The sequence below is a fragment of the Sarcophilus harrisii genome, chromosome 5 (genome assembly GCF_902635505.1).
Source record: "Sarcophilus harrisii chromosome 5, mSarHar1.11, whole genome shotgun sequence".
Classification (NCBI taxonomy): Eukaryota; Metazoa; Chordata; class Mammalia; order Dasyuromorphia; family Dasyuridae; genus Sarcophilus; species Sarcophilus harrisii.
In genome coordinates, this window is record NC_045430.1 from 199,175,337 (window position 1) to 199,198,282 (window position 22,946).

The 22,946-nt window shown below is 42.6% G+C and overlaps 1 protein-coding gene across 7 annotated transcripts in view; it reads left to right on the plus strand.

Annotated features, from left to right (window-relative positions):
- KRBA1 (KRAB-A domain containing 1) overlaps nt 1-22,946 on the plus strand; it is a 45,409-nt gene that overhangs the window by 15,886 nt on the left and 6,577 nt on the right. For 2 of the 7 annotated variants that reach the window (XM_031939338.1, XM_031939340.1), the window contains exons 2-16: nt 44-170; nt 1,198-1,314; nt 2,409-2,564; nt 2,759-2,938; nt 3,827-3,967; nt 5,752-5,925; nt 7,335-7,490; nt 12,432-12,611; nt 13,794-14,072; nt 14,952-15,125; nt 18,624-18,785; nt 19,865-20,041; nt 21,326-21,577; nt 21,663-21,809; nt 22,233-22,337. In XM_031939338.1, coding sequence (XP_031795198.1) covers nt 44-170; nt 1,198-1,314; nt 2,409-2,564; nt 2,759-2,938; nt 3,827-3,967; nt 5,752-5,925; nt 7,335-7,490; nt 12,432-12,611; nt 13,794-14,072; nt 14,952-15,125; nt 18,624-18,785; nt 19,865-20,041; nt 21,326-21,577; nt 21,663-21,809; nt 22,233-22,337 — 2,527 coding nt within the window. The remainder of the gene's footprint in view (nt 1-43; nt 171-1,197; nt 1,315-2,408; nt 2,565-2,758; nt 2,939-3,826; nt 3,968-5,751; nt 5,926-7,334; nt 7,491-12,431; nt 12,612-13,793; nt 14,073-14,951; nt 15,126-18,623; nt 18,786-19,864; nt 20,042-21,325; nt 21,578-21,662; nt 21,810-22,232; nt 22,338-22,946) is intronic. The other 5 variants (XM_031939339.1, XM_031939341.1, XM_031939343.1 and 2 more) reach the window with 5 other exon arrangements.

Below are 22,946 nucleotides of genomic sequence, written 5' to 3' on the forward strand. Positions count from 1 at the left end.
ATCTCCTGCTCCAGCTTCCCTAGTGACTGACTCTCTCCCACAGGTGCCTGTGACCTTTGAAGATCTGGCTGTCAAGTTCTCTGCTGATGAATGGCATCTCCTAGAGGAATGGCAGAGGGAATTCCACCGGGATGTGATGAGGGAGAACTATGAGACTCTGGTCTCCCTGGGTATGAGGCTGGCGGAAGATGGTGTGGTATGGTATCTGGGAATTGTAGCCAGATAGGACTTTCCATAGGATTTCAAGTCTCATCTCCGGAGATAGCATGATACTGGAAGACACTTTGTACGTCTGTACTAACTGTGTGACCTTGGCCCTAAATTTTCTTACCTGTAAAATAAAGAGGTTGGAATAATTTAAGAGTTCTTAATCCAAGGTCCATGGGCCTTCAAGGGATGTACAGATAGATTTCACACACTCTGTGAACTTAGCTGGGGGAAAAAATCTTTATTTTCACTAACCTTTAAGTGAAATCTAAATGTTACTTTAAATATTTAAATTTAATTTTAATAAAGACGTTTACATTAAATATAAAAATTTTAATTCCTTTAAATATTTAAAAATATTCTGAGAAGGGGTCCAAAGACTTTATCCAGAAGGCCAAAGGAGTCCATCACACAAAAAAGATGAGGAATCTCTAAATAGATGATCTAAGGCCCCCTTGTATCAGTGACATTCTTTGATTTCTGGGCAGAACAGCGGGGTCTTGTTGACTATTATCTGTGCCAATAAAAAAGAAATGGAGGTGTTTTATGAAGCTGGTCCTGGTCCTTGAGTCTCCCTGGCATTGTCTTGGCCCTTTGCTAGGCAGATTTGAACCACGGGAGTCTCTGGGAGGCAGGGGATTGGTCTATTTAACACAGATAAAGGAGGACCTCTCTGTAATATTTGCTCAGACAATAGCTGCTTTCTGGCTGTGTCACCATTTATCTAAAGGGTTTGTTGGTGGGGAAAGAGTGTGGTTTCCATAGTATTTGGGCATTCTCCCGAAGCCTGAGGGGAGATAAGAAATCCTCAAACCAGAACATCTGAGCGCAGAGGAGCGCGGGCCCAGGGTTTGCCACCCCCCCCCCCCCGGGTGAGGGGAAGGGGCTGCTCCATGCTGTAACCGGTGAGCATGTCGACGCATGTTTGTATGCTCGGGGATGGTGCCGGGTGCCCCTTCCCGGGGTGAGGCTTCCTATTCTCTTCCTCAGGGACAGCTCAGTTGCTTCCACTCTCTGCATTCCTCTCCCTGACAGAACCCCACGAGGACATGGGGGACAGTAGCTGTTCTGATGGAGAATGGGAGAGGCCTGGTGGAGCACTCCAGGGTGAGTGAGAAGAGGCCTCCCCCTGGGTCACGTGCCAGGCCCGATGGGTTCCTTCAACCCTCCCCTGGCTCTTCTGTCCTCAGCCCCCCATCTCTGCCCTTAGCTCCCAGCCCCAGGGAAGGAGCCCATCCAGACCGTAGTATCCTTAGCTTGACTCCACGCATGAGAAGTTCTCCCCAGTGAAAGCCTTGGCGGCTTACTAGTTGACTCCTAATCTTCACCGGGCGTCATCCGGGCCATGTCTTTGGTGGAGAGATCTGGCAGTGTGCCCACACCTGCCCCTCCTCCTCACCCCAGGAGAAGCGCTGGAGGTCTCTGATGCTTTTACAAGTCACACCCAGAGTGCGGGACTGGGGGGGGGGGGGCAGGTGTGGAGGTAACGCTGACCTCCCCGAGGGAGTGGAAGGAAAGAAGGGAGCCTTCGGGGCCTTCCCCGTAGGAACATGAAGATTCAAGGGAAGGGTGACCATGTTCTGTGAAGAAACAGGAATCCAGAGAGTTTAGGTTCTGGTTCTGGCTGTGTGGCATACCTGGCCCCTCCCCTCCCCCTCTTAGGGTGGTGAGAATCAAATGAGATAAGACTTGTCAAGTGCTTAGCACAGTGCCTGGCTTGGAGTAGGTGCTATCGCAGGTTAGCAATTATTTTTATTATTGGTCATTATCTCTGATCTTTCCTCAGCTCAGGTACTATCCTATCTCCCTTACAAGGCCTTTCCTGCCCCTAATTGTGAGTGCTCTCTCCTTCCTCACACTATTTTGTGTCTATATTATCAGGTGTCTGAATCCATGCTATATTCCACCCAGTGGACTGTAAGCTCCTTGAGGGCAAGGATCTTTGTCTTTGCCCCTCCAACACCTAGCACAATGTGGAGTCGGCATTCAACAAATACTGAATTATGTTAAAATGTTAAGTGGGTCCCTTGGAATTTGGGGTCCTCATCTTTTCATTTGTCATCTTCAATTTTGCTTTGCCCGATTCAAGATCGCTGTGGTGAACAAATGAGATGATAGGAACTACATCATTATGAAGTGCTGCTGCTGCTAATGATAATGACCCTTACAATAACAAAGATTATGTTCTTTGATCCTGCCAGTGGGTCAGCAGCAGGGCAGCCTTCACCTCAATGCCCTTGTCCGTCTGGTGAAGGAGATTCCAGAGTTCCTGTTTGGTGAGACCAAGGCCATGGAAACCCCAGAAAGCCCTGAGAGCAAGGAAAGTGGTTCAGAGGGGGAGAAACTGAGCCTGGATGGTGAGTATGGCAGCCACTCCAGGGTCTTCCTTTTGCTACTTTCACTAATTTTCTCTTCTTTCTAGAAGATCATTCACATCATCAGCCTATACTATGAACAGAGCACCCACTGTGTGCAAAGCCATTTAGACAAAGTTCTTTCCCTTGAGAGACTAGAAGAAGCTCATCTTCTCTTCTGCTTTCCATGATAACAGCCATGATTGTGGATTCCAGCCCCCTCCAGGGCTTGCTGAGCTGCCTCCCGGAGATTCCTATCAGCAGGCCTGCCCTGACTGTCACACCTGCCAGCAGCTCATCTAGCAGCAGTCTCCAAGGGGATGGGGACCGAGAGCTGAGGACCCCAGACCTCGGAGCCCAGACCCTATATCCCTATGGTGAGACCCCCTGGTTCAGTCCTTGCTAATACTGGGACAGCAACCTCTAGGTCAAGGGATGGTTGAGGTCCAGAACTACCCCTTTGGTCTTCAACTCCTGATTGATAGATAGCAGGACCCTGAACAGATGCCCTCCTATTTGATGGGCCTAGATTTCCTCTCCTTAAAAAAAAAAAAATAGAAGGCTTCCTGCCTGATTGCCAGGTGAGTAGTGAGAAGGTTAGGAAATATTTATTGAGCCCACAAAGGTCATAGCAGATGGGCTGCAGATTAATGATGAGACATAGTCCCTTTGCTCTCAAGAGCAAGAGTTCCATCAGAAAAGAAGTTTGTCATAAAGGCAAAGCATTATCAACAGAAATTATAATTGCCTCAGAAGGAAGGAGGCAATTAGCATGCATGCATAGGCAGCTACCACATTGTATATTTATTAAGTGCCTGTTGTATACAACAAGGTGGTGTGCTAACCACCGAACTTGGGGGGGGGGGGAAGGGATTGTGCCATAAAAAGGGAAGAACAGACAAGACTTAGTTCCATCCTTTAGGGACCTTACTATTGGAAGTTCAGGCATCAGCTGCACAATTTATCCATACTGATGGCCATATACAACTTCTGCTTGTTCCTTGGTTATTAGCCTGAGCTCCAAGATACTCTAGAAGGGAGGTACCCTTTAGTACTTCATGTGAACTGTTTAGTTTTTTAGAGTTAAAGCAGAAGGATAAGGAAAAGATTTCTTCTGTATCCCCACAAAACGATTCTTAAAGGGGTTAGCCCACACCAAGGCCCAGAGCCCACAGCTCAGCCATCACCCAGATACCTGCTGTTTCACCTGGAATTTATGGGTATTTTGAGATCTGGAAATAATTTCCTGTCATCTCCTTTATTAGAACCGGCTGCCAAAACTAGTCCCTTGGACATCAGTAGGAACGCTAGTTGTAAAGAAAATCCAGAAATGTCAGCCAACCAACTCAGTACTCCTGGTTTCACTGGCACTCAGGAACAGAAGCAATTGAGGACCATGGGGCGAGGTGAGACATTTTACTCAAGACTTAGTTAGATCCTGGGCAAAGCAGAGGAGGTGGTGCAATGGAGTGGATCAAGCAAACTTGGAATTGGAGGGCCTGGGAGTGAATCCTACCAAGATCTATTAAAAGCAAAGAATGAGTTTTCTTTTCTTCAACATTATAAAGAGATCAGACCAGATGATCTTTCAGATCCCTTCCAGGTAGTAGGGCAAACAGTAGAAAACTCCTGCTTGACCAAGCCCCAGGTCCTCCAATGCTATGGTCTTTGCATTCTACCATGGTTCTCTTTTATAAAACATGGGACATGAAACTAGAAGTCCAGTGCATCAAGAAAGCTACAGTATTTGGCTGAGTAACTTCTCTCCATAGGAAAGAATTAATCTTATTGTAATCATTTATCACTTTTTGTGCCCCAATGGTCTTAACCAATTTGTTACATTACTCCTCACACTTGGTTCCTAATTACTTTTGGTTATTTTTAAAAATTAAACCCTCACAAGATGAATGTGGAGGATATTGAACAGAAAGCAGCGCTGAAAGCAATTCCAAAAGAGTCCCCAACTCTAAGGTGTTACAGGAAAACAGAAAGATGGTCTTATTGGAATAAATTCATGGCCTCTCAAGGAGACTGCTTTGAAAGGGATGTAACATACTTTTAAATATTTAGTACTAGTATTTCTTTTTTGAAAATCAGTCTCCTTTCTTTATCTGTACCTTATGTGTTATTTTTAAAATTTATTTATTTATTTTTAATTATAACTTTTTATTGACATAGCCCATGCCTGGGTAATTTTTTACAACATTATCCCTTGCACTCACTTCTGTTCTGACTTTTCCCCTCCCTCCTTCCACCCCCTCCCCCAGATGGCAAGCAGTCCTATACATGTTAAATATGTCACAGTATATCCTAGATACAATATATGTGTGCAGAACAAAACAGTTCTCTTGTTGGACAGGAAGAATTGGATTCAGAAGGTAAAAGTAACCCGGGAAGAACAACAAAAATGCAAACAGTTTACATTCATTTCCCAGTGTTCTTTCTCTGGGTGTAGCTTTTTCTGTCCATCATTGATCAATTGAAACTGAGTTAGATCTTCTCTTTGTCAAAGAAATCCCCTTATGTGGTATTTTTAAAGCTCTCTGAGGCAAGAGTTTCTCCAGCTTCTCATTAACTCACGTTATCATTTTCCTACTTTTTAGGTGGTTGGAATTCTTTAGGTCTAATCTCAGACACCACATGTTTCCTTGTTGTTGCCTTCATTATCATACTGCCTACATTTTAAAAAATTGAATATTTTAAAAAATATCATAGCAATAAATCTTGACTTTGTTTTAAATTCTCTGAATCATTGTGATACAGCAGCAACTTCAAATGAGTGGAATACCTTGAGGTTTTACAAAGTACTTTTTCCCTTACAATTCTGAGAGGTAGGTGTTTAGTATTATATTCCTGTGGAGGAACTGAAACACAGAAATGTTAACTGTCCAAGGCCACACAGCTAGAAAGTGTTAGTTAGGATTTGAAGCTGGGACTACTAAATCCAGAATCAGTCCTTCCTTTCCTTCTTTTAAAGTTCCATTAATGCCTTTTATCTCACAGTCTTTCCCTAATATATTCCATGAGCTCTTCCTCAACTGAAACTAACAAAATGACAGCATATATTCACTTTGGTAGGTCCTCAGCTCTCTTAGCATAGGAGGGAAATATCTTGTTAGTTGTTCTCCAGGACCAAGACTGACCATGGAAGTTTTTGTGCTGACTGTGTTTGTTCTGACAAATGCTATAGGAAGTCCTTCTGAAAGCAGCCCTCTCCAAGGCCTCATCAACTGCCTCAAGGAAATTCTGGTCCAGGGACCCCAGCACCCACAGCCTCTTGCTACTGGATCCTTTCCTCAAAGCAGTCCAAGGGAAATGAGACTAGTAACCTCCGACCGAAGACCCAGAGGCCCCCCATGGGCTGGTGAGTCTTACATAGCCAGCGGGCCCTGAGGGCTCTGAGGCAAAAGCTGCTAAGTCCTGGCAGTAGAGACATGGGTCCAGGTTGTTGCTGTGCTTTGTGTTCTTGGTGTTGGGGGCGACGATGAAGGGGAACCGAGTCAGAAAGGTGGATACTTGACTCTGGGCTTTCTTCCACCTGTCATTTAAGACCCTCTAAGGAAGAGGGAGCTAGATCAGATTCCCTTCTCAGAATGATTCCCCACCCTTCTTTTTCAATCTGTGATTCATCAGTGAACTGGCCTTGATCCACTTTGGGTTTGGAGGGAATGGCCAGAGCTGTGTCTGTCCAGCCACTCCGTGGTGCAATGTTTGTGTGTATAGTCAACCCGTCCACGGAATTTATTAAGTGCTTGCTATATTCTCCATGGAGACATGCAGTCATTTTTAGAGGATGGGAGCTGGACTTGTGATCTCATTAGCATAAGACACTGCCTCTGCCAACATTTGCTCAAAGTCCCACAGTCAGTGTGTGTATGTATTTATGTCCAAGGCAGGACTTGTGCCCTGGTCTTTGTGGTTCCAAGGTCAGCTTTCTACTCACTACTTCTTATTTAAAGTCGCTCAGTTTTTATTATTTTTAATAGTAAATATATTCTTTATCATCATGAGAGTCAGGGGGCTTGTTAGAGAGTAGACCTTGGAGTCAGGAAGTACCAAGATTAAAGTCTTGATTCTGATAAAGTCTTGACTCTGACACATCTTGTCACGTGACAGGGCAACGCACTTGAATTCTCAGAGCCCCAGGATACTGTAAAATCGCAAGTTAAGGAGCAGGTACCACTCTACCTTGGTAGAGAGAATTCCTCACTGGGAGCTCCATATACCTATTAAGTCCACAGGTTTGGACAAACAGAATGTAGTTTACATATACCTACATATATATATACCTAACATGATCTAGGTCTCAAGGGAAAATGACATTAATAACATTAACTAAAGTAAGGGAGTGAATTCTTGGCTCCTAGGCATAGGAAAGCTAGGTAAAGGTACCAGCCTCATGGGCCTGCTGCCCCAAATTTCCATGTATCATTTACGATGCCCTCTGCCTTTTAACTTTGTGTTACACTGTTACATCAGTTTATCAACTCAGTCCCCAGAAATAGCCCTGTGGAGTAAGAAGGACTGGTGAAGGAACTGAAGCACATGGAAGTTGACTAACTTAGGTACTGACTTTCCCCAGGACCAGGCAGTAACTTACTAGAAGAGCCAGAACTAGAATCCAGATCTCCAAATCCCAGCCCTGGACCCTCCCCCATTCCCAGTCCCTGTGACTGCCCATTTCCCATTCTGCAGTCCCTATGACTGAGGGTCACATAGCCCAAGAACATACTTGTGGAGTTGTGGCTAAAAGCCTGTTTTTTCTTCCCTTAGTGAAGGCAGAAGCCATTTCAGAGAATTCTCCACTCCAGGGCCTGTTGAACTGTCTTAAAGAAATCCCAGAAGCCCAGACCAGATGTGCTGGCCTTCCAGGTGGAGGGGTGCAGCAGCAGACAGATGGTTCAGGGACTTGGCAAAAGAATTCTGGAGGTAAGGGGTGGATTATCATGTACCTACTCCTTGGACTGGAAAGGCAGCTGGAGGAGCAGTAGAGTGATGGGTCTGGAGGCAAGAAGACCTGAGTTCAAATTCAGACTCAGTTACATTCTAGTTAAGTGGCTCTAAGAAAATGACTTAAACTCAATCTGCCTCAGTGCCCTTAGCTGTGAAACAAAAATAATAGTAACATCTACCTCCTAGGTTTATTGTGAGGATCAAGCAAGGTAATAGTTGTAGTCTATAACTCTTAACAGTCTTCTAGCACTTGTTTTCCTCCCTCCAAATAGGCTTGTACCTAATGGAGATTAATGGTCCTCAGTGCTCTTTGAGTACTGTGTAGGGATAAGTATGAGCCTGATTTTGAGCCTTTGTGTCTTAGCTGAATATATACAGGCAAATCATAAATACTCAAGAGAATAACTCTTGTGTGATTGCTTGTTCAATCTCTGTATTAGGAATACTGATAGGAATTAAGAATGAGAAGGCTCAGGGTCTGGTATTCAGTTCACAGGAAATTCAAGAAGAAAATACAGGACATAGAGAAAAGAGAAAACTATTTTTTTTCAGTCAATTTCATTTGCAAATGGGAAATCCTAGAACTATTGATGTTTGACTTTGGATTGTATGAATATATTTAATTAACTTGCATTAAGTTCTCTTCTCCAACCCTCATTTTTCACTTGCTATTTTGTGTCAATAACAGGATTGTTTACAGTAACAATGGTAAATTTACTTGATTATTACCTTCTGACCAGCTGGGCAATCTCAGATGATCACAACCTCTGTGGACCTCAATTTCCTCGTTTATATAATAATAGTATTAAATCTGCAGCCTATGATTCCCAATTAAAGTAACTAGAAATGAAATTGTCTACCTTATGTGGCAGTAAGTTTCCTATAGGGATGAGAGCTAGGGAAAAAAAAGACCTTAGAGGCTCAGCTTCCTTAGCTTACAGGTGAGGAACCTGAGGCACAATGAGATTAAGTCACTTCCCTATGAACATGTGGGTAGTAAGTAAAAGATCTGAGACATGACTCAAGTCTTCTGACTCTGGTTTATGTACTTTTTCTACTATACTATGTAATATTGTACAATATAATACAATAAGATATTATACTATACAGTACTTTTCTAGGAGTTTTTAAGTGAAGGCTAGATTAACATTTGGATAGGGGATAGACAAGATGAATTCTGAGGTACTAACTCTGATTCTGTGATTATTTATTTTCATTCTACAGTGGGATAAGACAGTTTTGCATCACTAGCCTTTTCCATTTACTAATGGGCAGCATCGTTTGTAGTTATATAGCAGGAGAGAGAATTGGAAATTATTTCCTCCTACTAAGTAAGATAATAATACAAGAGGAATCTTTGTATGGAGATGTTAGTGAGTGTAAACTAATGTGTTAATGAGATGACAATGAGAGTGCAAGTTGATTTGCAGAGTCAATGAAAGGTAGTGATTTATTTGAGATTTTCTTTATCTTCTCAAGTTTCAGATTCGGGCCTATGTGAAGAACTAAGAATCTACTACAGCCTTAGGTCACATTGCTCTAGGGTTGATGGTTAATTAAAATGTCAAATAAATGCACTTTTTTCTTCTCTAAGTTATGTTTTTTTCCCCCCTGAGGCAATTGGGGTTGTGACTTGCCTAGGGTCACACAGGTAAGACATCTTAAGTATCTGAGGTCACATTTGAACTCAGGTCTTCCTGACTTCAGGGCTGGTGCTCTATCCACTGCGCCACCTAGCTGTCCCTCCAACTTTGCTTTTAACAGTTATCAGGGTGAACAGCCAAAGAGGACATAGGGAAAGCTGGAGAAGAGACTTTTGGGTTGTGGGTAAGAGTAGAGAGCATAGCTCTGATTTAATGGTTCTCTTTCTACAATTCAATTCAATGGACTTTTTAAACATGGTCCATTCTACATAGATACAAGGCACTATATTAGATTTGGGGAATATAAATAATAAAAATGATACCATTTCTGTCTCCAAGGAGCTATAAGAAAAATTTGTTGAAATGAATTTGAAAAATGAATGTTGAAAACCATTTTTACATGTATTTGGAAAAATAAAATACCATTGAAAACTTTATTTATTAAGTTTTAATAGCTTTTTATTTTCAAAATATATGCAAAGATAGTTTTCAACATTCATCCCTGCAAAAATATGCGTTCCAAATTTTTCCCCCTTCCTTGAACCCCACTCCCTCCCCAGCAAGTAATCCAACATACGTTAAAGATGAGCAATTCTTCCATTCATGTTTCCACATTTGTTATGCTGCACAAGAAAAATCAGATCAAGGAGAAGGAAAAAAATGAGAAAGAAAAAAAATCAAGCAAACAACAATAAAAAGGTGAAAATACTATGTTGTGATTTACATTTAGTCCCCACAATCTTCTCTGTGGATTCAGATGGCTCTCTCCACTTATTAGCCTATTAGAACTGGCTTGACTCACCTCACTGTAAAAAGAGCCACAAACGTCAGAATTGATCATCATTTAATCTTGTTGTTGCTGTGTATAATTATCTCCTGATTTGCTCATTTCACTCAGCATCAGCTCATGTAAGTCTCTCCAAACCTCTCTGTATTCATCCTGCTGGTCATTTCTTACAGAACAATAGTATTACATAACATTCATATACTACAACTTATTCAGCCATTCTCCAATTGATGGGCATCCACTCAGTTTCCAGTTTCTAGCCACTACAAAGAGGGCTGCCACAAACATTCTTGCACATGTGTGTCCTTTTCCTTTTAAGATCTCTTTGGGTTACAGGCCCAATAGAGACACTGCTGCATCAAAGCTGTATATACACTTTGATAGCCCTTTGGGCATAGTTCCAAATTGCTCTGCAGAATGGTTAGATAAGTTCACAATTCCAACTACAACGTATCAGTGTCCCAATTTCCCCAAATTCCCTCCAACATTTGTCATTATCTTTTCCCATCATCTTAGCCAATCTGAAAGATGTGTAGTACTACCTCAGAGTTGTCTTAATTTGCATTTCTCTGATCAACTATTGAAAGATTTTTTAAAAGATTTTTCTCCCTTACCTCTCCCTTCCCTGAGACAACAAGCAATTTGGTCTAGGTTATACATATATAATTATTTTAAACATATTTTCATATTAGTTATGTCATAAAAATCAGAACAAAAGGGAAAAACCATGAGGAAAAAAAAGCAAACACAAAAAAGGTGAAAATAGTATGCTTGGTCCACATTTAATCTCCACAGTTTTCTCTGGATGCAAATGGTATTTTCCATCCCAAATCTATTAGAATTGTCTTAGATCACTGCATTGCAGAGAAGAGCTAAGCCCATCACGCTTGATCATCACATAAGCTTGCTATTACTACGTATAATGTTCTTCTGGTTCTGCTCACTTCATTCAGTATTAGTTCATGTGAGTCTTTTCCTCCTGATTGTTTCTTGAACAAGACATTCCATTTCTCCACTCAGAGATTGGCTCTGGATATTCCCCCATGTCCGGACCACTTTCCCTCCTCCACTCCACTTACCTACCTACTTGGCTTCCTTTAGATCCTAACTAAAATTCCATCTTCTGCAGAAAGCCTTCCCCAATCCCTGTTCATTCCAGTGCCTTCCCTGTTAATGATTTCCTATTTATACTTCCGTTAGTTAGCTCTGCATATATATTGTCTCCCCTGTTAAATTGTAAGCTCCTTAAGGGCAGAGACTGTCTTGTGCCTCTTTTTGAATCCTTAGCATTTAGCATTGTACCTGGCACAGAGTTGGTGCTTAATAAATGTTTATTGACTTATTGTTAATTATAATACAAGCTAAAGAAATGATGGAGATAAAGGAAATTTCTAGACACAATTTTCTAGGAAAACTTGCAGAGAAAGTTCCCTTTTGCTTGGAGTGAGGTATTTAGGTAGAAGGATGGGAGAAAGCTTGAGGAAGGTGTTACCTGAACTGATCTTTGAAGGAAGATAAGGTTTCCAAAAAGTAGACATAGGAGAAGGGAGTTCATTTCAGGAATGTGGAATGGCTTTCAACTTGTAATTTGGGGAGCTGTTAGTGGTGGTTTGTTAGGCTGTAATGTGGACTTCAGAATTAGAATTAGACTGGAAAGTTTAATTGGAGCCAGACTGAGAAAGAATTTAAATTCCCGCCTAAAGAGCTTATGTTTTATCCTAGAGAGTCACTGAAAGTGACTGAGTAGAGGAATGACCCAGATCAGTCCCTCAGACAAATTATTTCTGTAATGTTGTAGAGATCGGACTGGAGAGGGGAGAGACTGAAGCAGGATGACCACTGACCAGAGCTGGGAAAGCTAAGAACAGCAATAAGGATTTGGATTTTTTTTTTTGGGGGGGGAAGAAGTAAAAGTGCTGCTTCTGGCATAGGTAGTGTGGTAATCTGAACTACAGAGAGAAGACAGAACTGTTCAATATTCATTTTGCATCTGTTTTCTCTGCCAAGGAGAATGATATGCAATCTGAAAAAGATGAAACAAAAGTGCTTAGCAGGGAGTTTGCTAGCCAGGAGAGAAGTAAGGGATCAGCTCCATGCCCCTGGAGAGCTCACATTACCAGACCTAGAGTTAGCAGACATGGTTCTGAGTCACCGGTAGGAATCTTATACAAATGATAAGAAAAAATAGAGCCTGAGGACAGAGGAAGGGAAATCTGCTATTTTGTTTTAAGGAAAGAATGGAATCTGCCAACTATAGATCAGTATATTCACGCTGTTGGAAAGAGAACTGGTTTCAGATTCTAAAGAGAACTGGTTTCAGATTTTAGGATCTAGATTCACATTCTTGTGGAGTTACTAGCTTCTTTGGGTTGCAGTAGGATGATGGGTACATGTCTCTGTCTGTTACTACAGACTCGACTATGAAGGCATTAGCTTAGATGACTTCCAAGTTCTATTCTTGCTCTAATCATGGGATTCTTGCTGCAGTGAAGATGGAAGGAACCCCCGAGGATGTTTGGACCCAGAGCCCTCTGAGCTACACCCATGACCCTCCTGTGTCCTGCGAGCTCACCACACTTAACCACAGCTCTTCCACCGGTAGCAGTATAGAGGGTGATGGGAACCCCAGGGGGCCAGAGCTGCCGGGTTGGACTCCAATGAACCAAGGTGAGACCCAGGCACCAGTGCAGCACAAAGCCGGGTGGAAGTGAATTAGTCTAGGTTGGGTGCATCAGGTTCCTTGTCTCAGCCCCGGAATTCCCAGTTCCCATATTCTTCCTCACAAGAACTGAGAGTAAATTGAGAAAGAACTGCTCCTTTTTGCTGGAAGTAAAGCCTGTCCTTTCATTTTCCAATAGTTTATTTGTTATTTGAGGATCCTGGAGACCTTGGGCTCTGAAAGCTCTCTACAAGTTTTCTGATTTTTATCTTTATCTTGAGAAAGAGCAGACCCTTGTTTTGTAAAACTTCACATATGCCTTTACAGTGGGACATGGGGGGATGGGAAGGGAGGGAGGGAGAGAATCTGGAACTCAAAGTTTAAAAAAAAAAAACGTCAAAAATTGTCTTACATGTAACTGGAAAAATAAAATGTTAAATATAGAAAGAGCAGACCCAAAATCATAGGGAAGGATATTCCCTAGGGTTATAAAGTGCACTTTAGTCCCTAACCCAGATCCCTCATACTGCACATTAGACCCCTTCTTGCTCACTTTTTTTTTTTTTTTTTTTTTTTTTTTTTTTTTTTTTGCTGATGCAACTGGGGCTAGTGACTTGCTCAGGGTTACACAGCCAGGAAGTGTTCTGTATCTGAGACTAGATTGGAACTCGGGTCTTTCAGGGCTGGTGCTCTATCCACTGCTCCACCTAGCTGCCCCTTGCTCACTCTTAAGTGAAGATACAACATGGAGTAGCCAAAAAGAGTATTATCCTGGAAGCCAGAAGACCCGGCTTCAAATTCTACATCTATCATTTAAGAGCTGTGAGAACTTGGCAAATTTCTTCCCATCTCTTAGCATCTGTTTTTTCCTTTGTAAAATGAGGGAGCTGAATCAGATGATCTCTGAGGAGCTTTTGTTATGATTTATTGAGACGGAAAAAGCTGGAAACCACTGATAAATGATTTGGTATGGACCTAAACCCCTTCTCGTTTCCTTTTTTCACTCCTTTTCTCCAACATGCTGGCTGGTTTCACAGCTCTCTTCTGTAACGATTTAATGATTAATATGAGGCTAAAGTCCTGATCCCAGAGAGAAGCATGGGTGCTTTGATTATGGCTGTGTGGTTAGACAAGAAACCCACTACAGCCCCGTAGGGAATTTCCTTTACAAATTGGCTTCCCCGGGCCAGGTTCTTCCTGTGCTCCTTTTGCGGAGTCTGAAGTCTGGACACGTATCACACCCCCTTGGTATCTTGCTTGTGATGACGATTGTGCAGCGATGTCTCTTGCCCTAGCTGGCAGTGCCCAGAGCTCGCCTTTGGAGGCCCTGGAGACCTATCTGAAGGACATCCCCCTGAACAGATCAATACGCCCTCAGCCCTTGAGCAACCCCTGGTGCCTGAGCCCTGGGCAGGTGGAGACGGTTCAGCGGAGGTCCGACCCTCTGGCCCGCAGGTGGCCCATGGAAGGTAAGTGTGTGGTGCTGGTGAAGACAGTGACAGATATTAAGGGATGAGGGAGAGAGAGGTCCTTCTGGTCCTAACTGGTGCACCACAAGCCCAGATCAGCTTGTTTTTGTCTCCAACCCCGGCACTCTTTCAGGTTTCCCCCTCACATCCCCAGGTTCCCCGATGCAGGGATTCTACAGAGTGCTCAAGTTCCAGGCTGCTCCCGTCTTACTAGGGTGCCCTACAGAGGCCTCTCCTCTCATCCAAAGGCATCTGTCCCATCCCGGTTTCACAGGGCCCTCAACTTTCTGCTCTTGAACCTGGTAAATGGGTGCTTGCTGAGTTTGTGAATGAGTGCAACTAGGTCATCTAGGCAACAGTTGCATGTTAGTGGCCTTCAGTGCCTTAGCTGGAAGAAGTGACCAAGGGAATCTTAGGCCCTATGGCAGGTTGTCAAGGAGAGGTTTTGAACCTCAGACCGAACAGTACCACAGAATTTATGGGCCTCTCTTGCTGCTCTTTGGATTGTCCCTGACAGTGGTACAGCAGCAAGCACAGCCGATTGCAAGTCAGAGGACCTCGTGTGTCAGCTGTCCTATTTGTGTGACCCTGGGCAAGCCCCTTCACTTCTCTAATGTTCTCATCTGTAAAACGAAGGGGAAGGGCTAAATGTCCTCAAAGGCCCCTTCTCTGATTCCATGATGCTGCCGGGTCTTATTCCAGATTATCTTTGCTTTATCCTGGAATAGCTAAGCCATATCCTTTTCATGCATTCCTCTGGGTCCCACCACATATCATGCCCCTGTTTCTCCCACTTTGGAAGGGATTTGTCACCAAGGTAGATCACAGCGCATTATTTCTGGCAATATCTTGATAGTGGGGGTATGTTTTTCCACACAGCAGGGACCACAGGTTCTCTACCTTCTCTGGGGCCTCATGGTTGTGTAAAGGATCTCTCTGCTCGCCACCCAGGCCACCTCAACACCCCCAATAGCTTCTCCTCAGCCAGCAGCACAGATGGGGACCTGGATCTCAGGAGCCTGGAAGGGAGCCAGGGACGATGGGGCAGAGAAGGTGAGCCGGGCCTTCTAGGCCCTGTCTTCAGCAATTCAGACGCAGTGAGGGTGGGAGATGGGATGGGGGAAGTGGGGGTGGTCTGGATCAACTGTGAGGAAGGAGTCTGGGGAGTCATTCCCTCTCTGTCGCTGTCACTGGGAGCGTCTCACCTAATCACAAGGTACAGTTGAATGGGGAGTACTTGAACTGCTGGTGAGGAACCGAATCAGTTCCTGCCCACAAGGAATTTGCAGTCTAATTCCACAGCCCATTACAGGTTGTGAAGCTAAAGGTGACTCTGGTGTTTCCATTTCTAGAGGAAGGCTCTCTTTCCCCACTAGAGTTTCCTTTGACCTTAAAGCTTGCCAAAATTTGCTGCTCTGTGAACACCATATTCCTTGGGGTCTTCTCTTTTGGAGATCATTTCTGTGTCCATTCTCCACATCACAGAGCTTCTCTTAAGCACCATTTGTAAAATGGACATAAAACGCATGCTATACACACCTTGATCTCCAATTCACTTCCAGAGACCATCCCTCAATCATGTTTTCTTTTTAAAAATCCATGTGGTTCACTTGTATCACTACCTTTTGTTGCTGTCATTTAATGACCTCCCAAATCATCCAGGGACTCGAACACCAATTTCCCATTTTCTTTTGCAATTGTACCAACTCTAAGATTCATAATTTTAAAATTTCCCCTTCTAGACTTCCAGATCCTACCTCTTATTTTTCTTTCTCCCACTCCCTTGCTCACACTAAACCTACCCTTGCCTTTACTGCAAGCATCTTAATCTTCCCCTTTTTAGCTTCCCTTGCCTTGTACCTACCCTTGACCCCATATCCTTCCATTTTAAAGTTTCACTACCCTAGTCCACTTCCTATTTTGGCTTCATCCCTGGTTAATTCTCATTATCCAATTTACCACAAAATAACATTCTATAATCTTATTCAAATAGGTCCTTGGCACTACTTGAGAATCAACATCACAGAGTCTCAAAGGACTGTCCAGGTCAAGCTAATATCTGAACAAGAACCCTTCACTGCTTTCTTTTTTTGCCTTTGTTCTTAAAGTACAAATATTGCTCTTTAAGCCTAAAGTGAACTCTTCCATATATTAAAAAAAAAACAATAAACGAATAAACAAAAACTTTTAAGCAAAACTGATGTAATATAGCACCTAACAGTGCATATACCCCATTCTCCTTCCAAAGTCTGCCTCTTTGCTGAAATGAGGAAGGAATCTATCAATTCTTTAAGACGAAGATTGGGGTAGCTGGGTGGCAGAGTGGATAGAGTCAGGAATTAGTCAGAAAGTATAGATCAGAATAGTCAGGATAGGTCAGGAAGATCCGAGTTTAAATCCAGCCTCAGCTACTTACTAGGTATACAACCCTGAGCAAGTCACTTTATTTGTCTCATTTCTTTATCTGTCAGATGATCTGGAAAAGAAAAGGCAAGCTACTCTAATATCTTTTCCATGAATATCTCCAAACAGGGTCACGAAGAGACATGACTGAAATGACACAACAGCAACAAAAGAGCAAGATTGTTTAACCAGTGACTTTTTTTAAAAATTTATTTTTTATAGGCCTTTTTAATTTATGGTGAGCAAAAAAAAAAAAAAAAAAAAAAAAACCCTTATTCATGAAACTTTTAGATCAGTTTGCTTTTCTTAAACCAAGCTGTCTTGCCTGTCGGCTTCTTTCTGGCCTTTTTTTTAAAAAAAAAAAAAAAAGGTCTTGATGATCATCTTTTTTCTTCTCTTTTTTAATCATTGACCTCCTTGAGGTATAGTAGTTGAATTTCTGGGTCAGAGTAACTTTATTTGTATAATTCCTAATTATAGTCAGTTGTCAAATCCAGTAACCTTTTTTCAGTCTTCATACATTCTGACCATTTCTGTCCACTAGATAATCTTTCCTCACTTGCCAGTCTCTCCTAATTTTCCTTCTCACCTTTTAAATGTTCCTTTCCTGTCTCTTCCTCAAGTTATCTTCTTCTTTCCAAGTTTTCAATCTCTTTCTAGAAATTCTGCCTGGCTCTCTTCTCTCGGAAGTTATATCCACTCCCAAAACTTTTGAACTTCCATTTAAATGGTTCTTAAGTCTTGATTTTTCATCTGTCTCCCAGACCCATGGATCTACATAAACCCACCGGTTTGCAGGATATCTCCACCTGGATGTCCTCCAAGAGTTCAAACTCAACATGTTTGAGTTTGAGGTCATCATTCTTCTAAACCTGTCTTCCTTTCAAGTTTACTATTTCTATTCATTATTTACCTTTTCTGCTATATTGGAAGACTCCTTAACTCTCATTCCTTCAATACTTATACATTGTTATCTCATCCTGTAGAATCCATTTTCTGCAACTCCTTCTCCAATCATCCGTCCCCACCTCTCTTCCCACTGATACTCATATCTCCTTGTGTACATTCTTAAAAAAAAAAAAAAAACAACAACAACAACCCTAGACTAGTTATTTGGAAAGGAAAGTTTACCCAACAACTTCCTTTTTACATATGAGTAAACTGAGGCCTAGGTAGGCAGTACTTTGGCAACATCACACTGCTGATAATAGAGGTTAGATTTACACTCAGATATTATCACTCTAAATTCTATGCTATTTCTACTGTATCTTACTGCCTCCTTACAGTGTTTCCTGCCCATATCCTTGCTCTAATCAATCCTTCATACCACTACTAGAATGTCCTCCGATAGACAAAAATCTTGGTGTCGTTTTAAGTTTTATTACCTAAGTTTTTGTTGCTGTTGACCAGCTGCTGCTGACCAGAACTGTCTATAGTTTGCTTGATACTAGTGTGGTTTGCTATTTACTTCTTAAGGCAGACAGGTTAAATGACTTGCCCAGGATCACATAGATTATGTGTGTCTGAGGTCAATTTGAACCCAGACCCAGCACTCTCTCTCCTAAGCCATCCAACTGCCTCCTAGGTCTAGAGTAGGTTTAATCTCATTTTTCTGCTCAAAAAAACTTAAACTTTTCTGTCATTTAAGGCTTCCACCCCTCTGGTGTTACCTACTGCAATATTTTCTGTATATTTTATTTTCCAACCAAACTACACTGTTCTTTATCCCATGTCCCACCCCAACCCATGCCCAATTTATACTGTTATGCTTCCATACCTTTGCTTGTATTGTTTCCTAGACCAGGAATATTCTCCGTCTCTCTTAATTTGTTGAATTTAACTCATCTTTCAAAGTCCATATCATCCAGAAAGCTTCTATTCCTCTATCATTAAAAGCCTTTCTTTCCTCAGATGTTGCATTATACTTTGTAATGCTCTAAGGCAATTACTAGATAATTACATAATGTTGTATATCATAGACTTATCTGTTTGATATCTTATTTCTGCTACTTTACCCTGATTTGACAAAAATGATTGGCCATGTGCTCGTGGACCCCAGCCAATCTGGGCAGGGATTGGGAGATCGAACCCTAAGATTTGCAGACTTCAAACTGCATAGCTAAAGCCAAGATTGTTTGGTTTCTGCAGCAAGTCCAATTGGGAGCTCTCCCCTCCAGGGCTTGGAGAACTGTCTCAAAGAGATCTCCACAAACAGGCCCCACCTCAGCCAGCCTGCCCCATTGTTGGTCCCAGCAGGATATGGGATATCAGCTAGAGTGGAACCCAGGAGCTGGACTACACCCAAAGAAGGTAAACCAGAGATTGCCCTGGTGTGTGTGTGTGTGTGTGTGTGTGTGATAGAGAGAGAGAGAGAGGGCCTGCTAGTGTTCGATTATGTCTGTGGGAATAGGGAAAAGAACGTCCTAACACTTGAACTCTTCTTTCAGAGATCTGTAATCTGGTCCAGGATTTAAGAGAAAAAAAAAAATTCCTATTTCTAAAAGATCTGCATCCAAACCCAAGTCAGACTGGACCATTAGGAGCTTGTGGCTAACTTTAGCCAGCTCAATACTTGACCATTTTAGAGAAGAAAAAACTGAGATCCCCCAAAGTGACTGTCCAAGATCTTGTAGGAAACACCACAAGTAGGACACAAAGCCAGATTCTCTAACTACAAAGCCAGTTCTCTTTCCTGCCAAAGCAAAATGAACATGTTGCTAGCTCGGTACTAACATCTACCAGTGAAATGAACTAGTTTTGTTGGCTTTTTTGCTGACTTTATTTACATTATTGTAGTCATTGTTAATTCTTTAGACTCCGTTTTCTTTACCCTAAACAACTTTCTATTGGGCTTCCCATATTTCTCTGAATTCTTCATATTCTTCATTCCTTAAGCTGGGTTGTTTCCACTACATATGAGCTGGGTTCTAAGCCTTCGGCAGCATCAGTGACCCCTGTGCTTACCAACTAAGTCTCTTTCAATTGTGGGTGAATTGGCAGCACTGGCTGTGCTATTTCTTTACTCCCAAATGTCCTGGCCCATTTCCCAGGAGGAAAAAAAAGGAGCCATGTCTAGAAGCAAAGTGTATCCTGGAAGATTCTAGGGTGCCAAACCCCTGAGAATATGGACCTTTTTAAAATTATTGTTTTTTCTAATTACTATTTATTGATTTTTCTTACCTTCCCACTCCACTTCTTCCTATTAAACAATTTAAGAACAAAGAAAAACAAAACACAAACCTCACAGAAAATATGCACGATACAGCAAAACATTTCCACATTGACCATGTCTACTTTAAGGTGATCACCTCTCTCACAGAAGGGTTAGGTAGTGTGTTTAATCTTTAGGCCTCTGGAGCCAACGTGTCTGCTTTTCTTGTTGCCTACAGGACTGGAGGGTGAGTCCCATGACTCTCTTTGCCTGAGGCAAGGTGGAAAGGAGGTGTCCTCTGAGAGTCTGAACCTAGGCAGTCCACAGACCAGAGTTTGCAACTCCTTTGCTCACCACCAGACTGGGGACAAAGACAGGACAACTGAAGCAGGGCCTTGGAAGTGCCTTGGAGAAGGTAAACTTAAATCTCATTGTATGCATGTCCCATTGGTTACATTAGAGTATGAATTTCCTGAGACCAATATTTTATCTCTACCACATTTCCTTACCATGAAAACTCCTTGAAGAAGAATTAAAAGATGAAATAGGTCTTCATCTACACAGTTCCCCTGTATCTTTTTCCTTCCTTACTGTCAACTATAGCCATTCTGAAAGTTTAACAAGAAAAGTTAGATAACTTTGAAGGGTAATTGAGAAAATTGGAGGGTGCTTAAGAACTGTGTGATATTTCAGATTGCTTGACTTTTCAACGAGGGGAAGAATGGGAGGGAGAAGAGAAGTTTTAATTAAAAATTTTAAAAAGATAAATGTTAACATTTATTTTTACATGTAATTGGGGAAAAAGAAAATATCAATTAAAATGTTTTTAAATAAAAAGAACTGTGTAGTAAAGTCAGGGAAGAGCTCTGGATTAGGAGTCAGAGTAATTGGGTTTGAATCTTGGCTTTGCTACTTAATGATAGCAGCAGCAGCAGCATTAATAATAATGATAGCTAGCACATAGTGCTTTAAGGTTTACCAAGCACTTCTGTTATTTAATTTGAATCTCACAATGACACTATAATGTAGATTCTTTTGTTATTCCCATTTTACAGATGGTACATCTGTATGTATGTACAGACAGGTCAAGTGACTTGCTTGTGGGTCAAACAGTAAATATCTGAGGCAAGATCCCAACTTGGGTCTTCCTAACTGTAAGCCCAGGATTATATCCGCTGTGCCATTCAGATACTGTCTGCTTATTGTATGATCTTGGACGATCACATGATTTCTTTATGTATCATTTTCTTCATCTGTAAAATAAAAAGGTTGGACCAGATAATCTCCAACATCCATCCTGGATCTAATTTTTAAAAGTGTATCAATCAGGTATTTGTTAATTGTCTACTCTGTATCAAATCATACCACAAACTGGAGATGCAAAGCCATTCTAAATTTGACAATCATAAGTGTGGCTTCTGTAGCTGCTCTTACCAACCCTCTAGAGACTATAGAAGAAGAGGCTGTGGCTGAATTCCCTGGGGATCCCCCTCTGTTCAATAACCAAAGTTGGTGTAATTTAGCAAAATAATTCCCTCCAGCCTCGGCCTAGTGAAAGGTGTATTCCCCGTGTCACTTCTCCTCCTTGTATACAGCTCTTGCAGAGTTCTGGCTTTGGTAGGCTCTGGGTCCTAGGCTCAGGTGTGAGCATGCCTGTCTGTAAGAGAGCCATGGGTTTGGGCCCTTCTTGTTTGTCCAGGGGCTGCTCCCAAGCCTTCTCCACTTCGCTGTCTGGAAAACTCCTTGAGGGGGATCTCGGCCATGAGGCCCCTGCGCTTCTCCTGTTTGGCCAGCCCCAGCCTTAGCTCCGGCTCCAGGCTGAGCTCCAGCCGCAGCAGCAGCAGCAGCAGCAGCAGCAGCAGCAGCAGCAGCAGCAGCAGCAGCAGCAGTGGTGGCTCAGAGGGAGAAGATCAGAGGTTGGAGCCTGAGCTGTGGAGGGCTCGTCTCAAGGGTAAGTTCTGTGGTGGGATGGGAAGAATGAGGCAGAGAGCTGTGGAATCCCTAGCTCTGACCCTGGCTTTGGTTTCTGTTGGCAGAGTGTTCCTCCTTCCCCATCCCCCGGGGCCCTGTCTCTCAGGCCAGCAGCCACTCCAGCCCCCTCACCAGCAGTACCAGTAGCCCCATGACAAACAGAGACCGCGGGAGGAGGACAGAGCTGGGGGATTGGAGAATTCTCAGTGCAGGTGATCTTCGGAATTTCTTATTGATATTCTATGCTTCTTTAAGGGAAAGAAAAAGAGAAAAAATAATGTATGATAGGGGAGCGCCATGAGCTGTCTTTCTAACAGTCAGTGTCCTGCTGACCTATTTCCAAGCAGTCTCTGTATTTTCTTGCCTCAGTTTTCCTCTGTAAAATGCGAATAGTCAGACTGGCCTAGATTTTAGGTCTAGATGAGGAAAATGATGAGTTTTTTAGAGAGGTTAAATGCCAGGGTTAGGTTCATACATCTTGCCTACTGTTTAAGACAAGATTTGTAGGGGGGGAGGGAGGGCTTCTTGATTTCAAATTCAGATCTTCATTTACTAGGCTGTCTAGCCACCCATATATTATTGTAATGATGGTGTAAATCATTCTTGTTTTGCTGAACCTTGTTTTTTACTCCCAGCTCTGAAAGCAGAGGAGACTTCGCGCTGTAGCCCCAGGCTCCATGGGAAAGATGTGCCTTCAGAGGCCTCTAGTGGGTTTCATAGCCCTAGCAGCACTGAAACAGGTGAGAATCAGTAAGTGGAGGGCAGAGCGTAAGATTGGGGGAGAGCACTGTGGCTCAGGGGGCAAGGAATAGGAAAAAGAATGGGTTCTAAAGGTAATAGAACCCATCTCTTCATGACAGAATACAGAGACTTGGATGTGGAGTCAGAAGACAGGCCTGGGCTGTGGTTCCAGGTCTACCATTTTCCAGCCTTGTGATCCTGGGCATTTCATCTCTTTCAACCTCACCTATAAAATAGGGATAATACTATTTATAGTATCTACTTCACAGGACTATTCTGAGGATGAGAATGAATTGAAAATACTCATCTAGAGAGGAAGATGAGTCTCCCCAAACTCTATGATCTCTGGGGCTCTCCGGCGCTGCTTATAGGCTGTCTCCCATAACATGGCCTAGGAAGGGCCCATTTCCCTGGCAGAAGAGCCCATAAATAAGAGGTGTCTGGTTAGTCTAGTTGAGGCAGGTGGATGTTATAGCAAATAGAGGGCTGTACTTAGAATGAGGAGTAACCTAGGATCAAAGCCCATTTCAGATTTATTAACTGGGCAAGTCATTTATTCTCTCAGCCTCAGTTTCCACATCTGTAAAATGAGGCTAATAATAGTATAG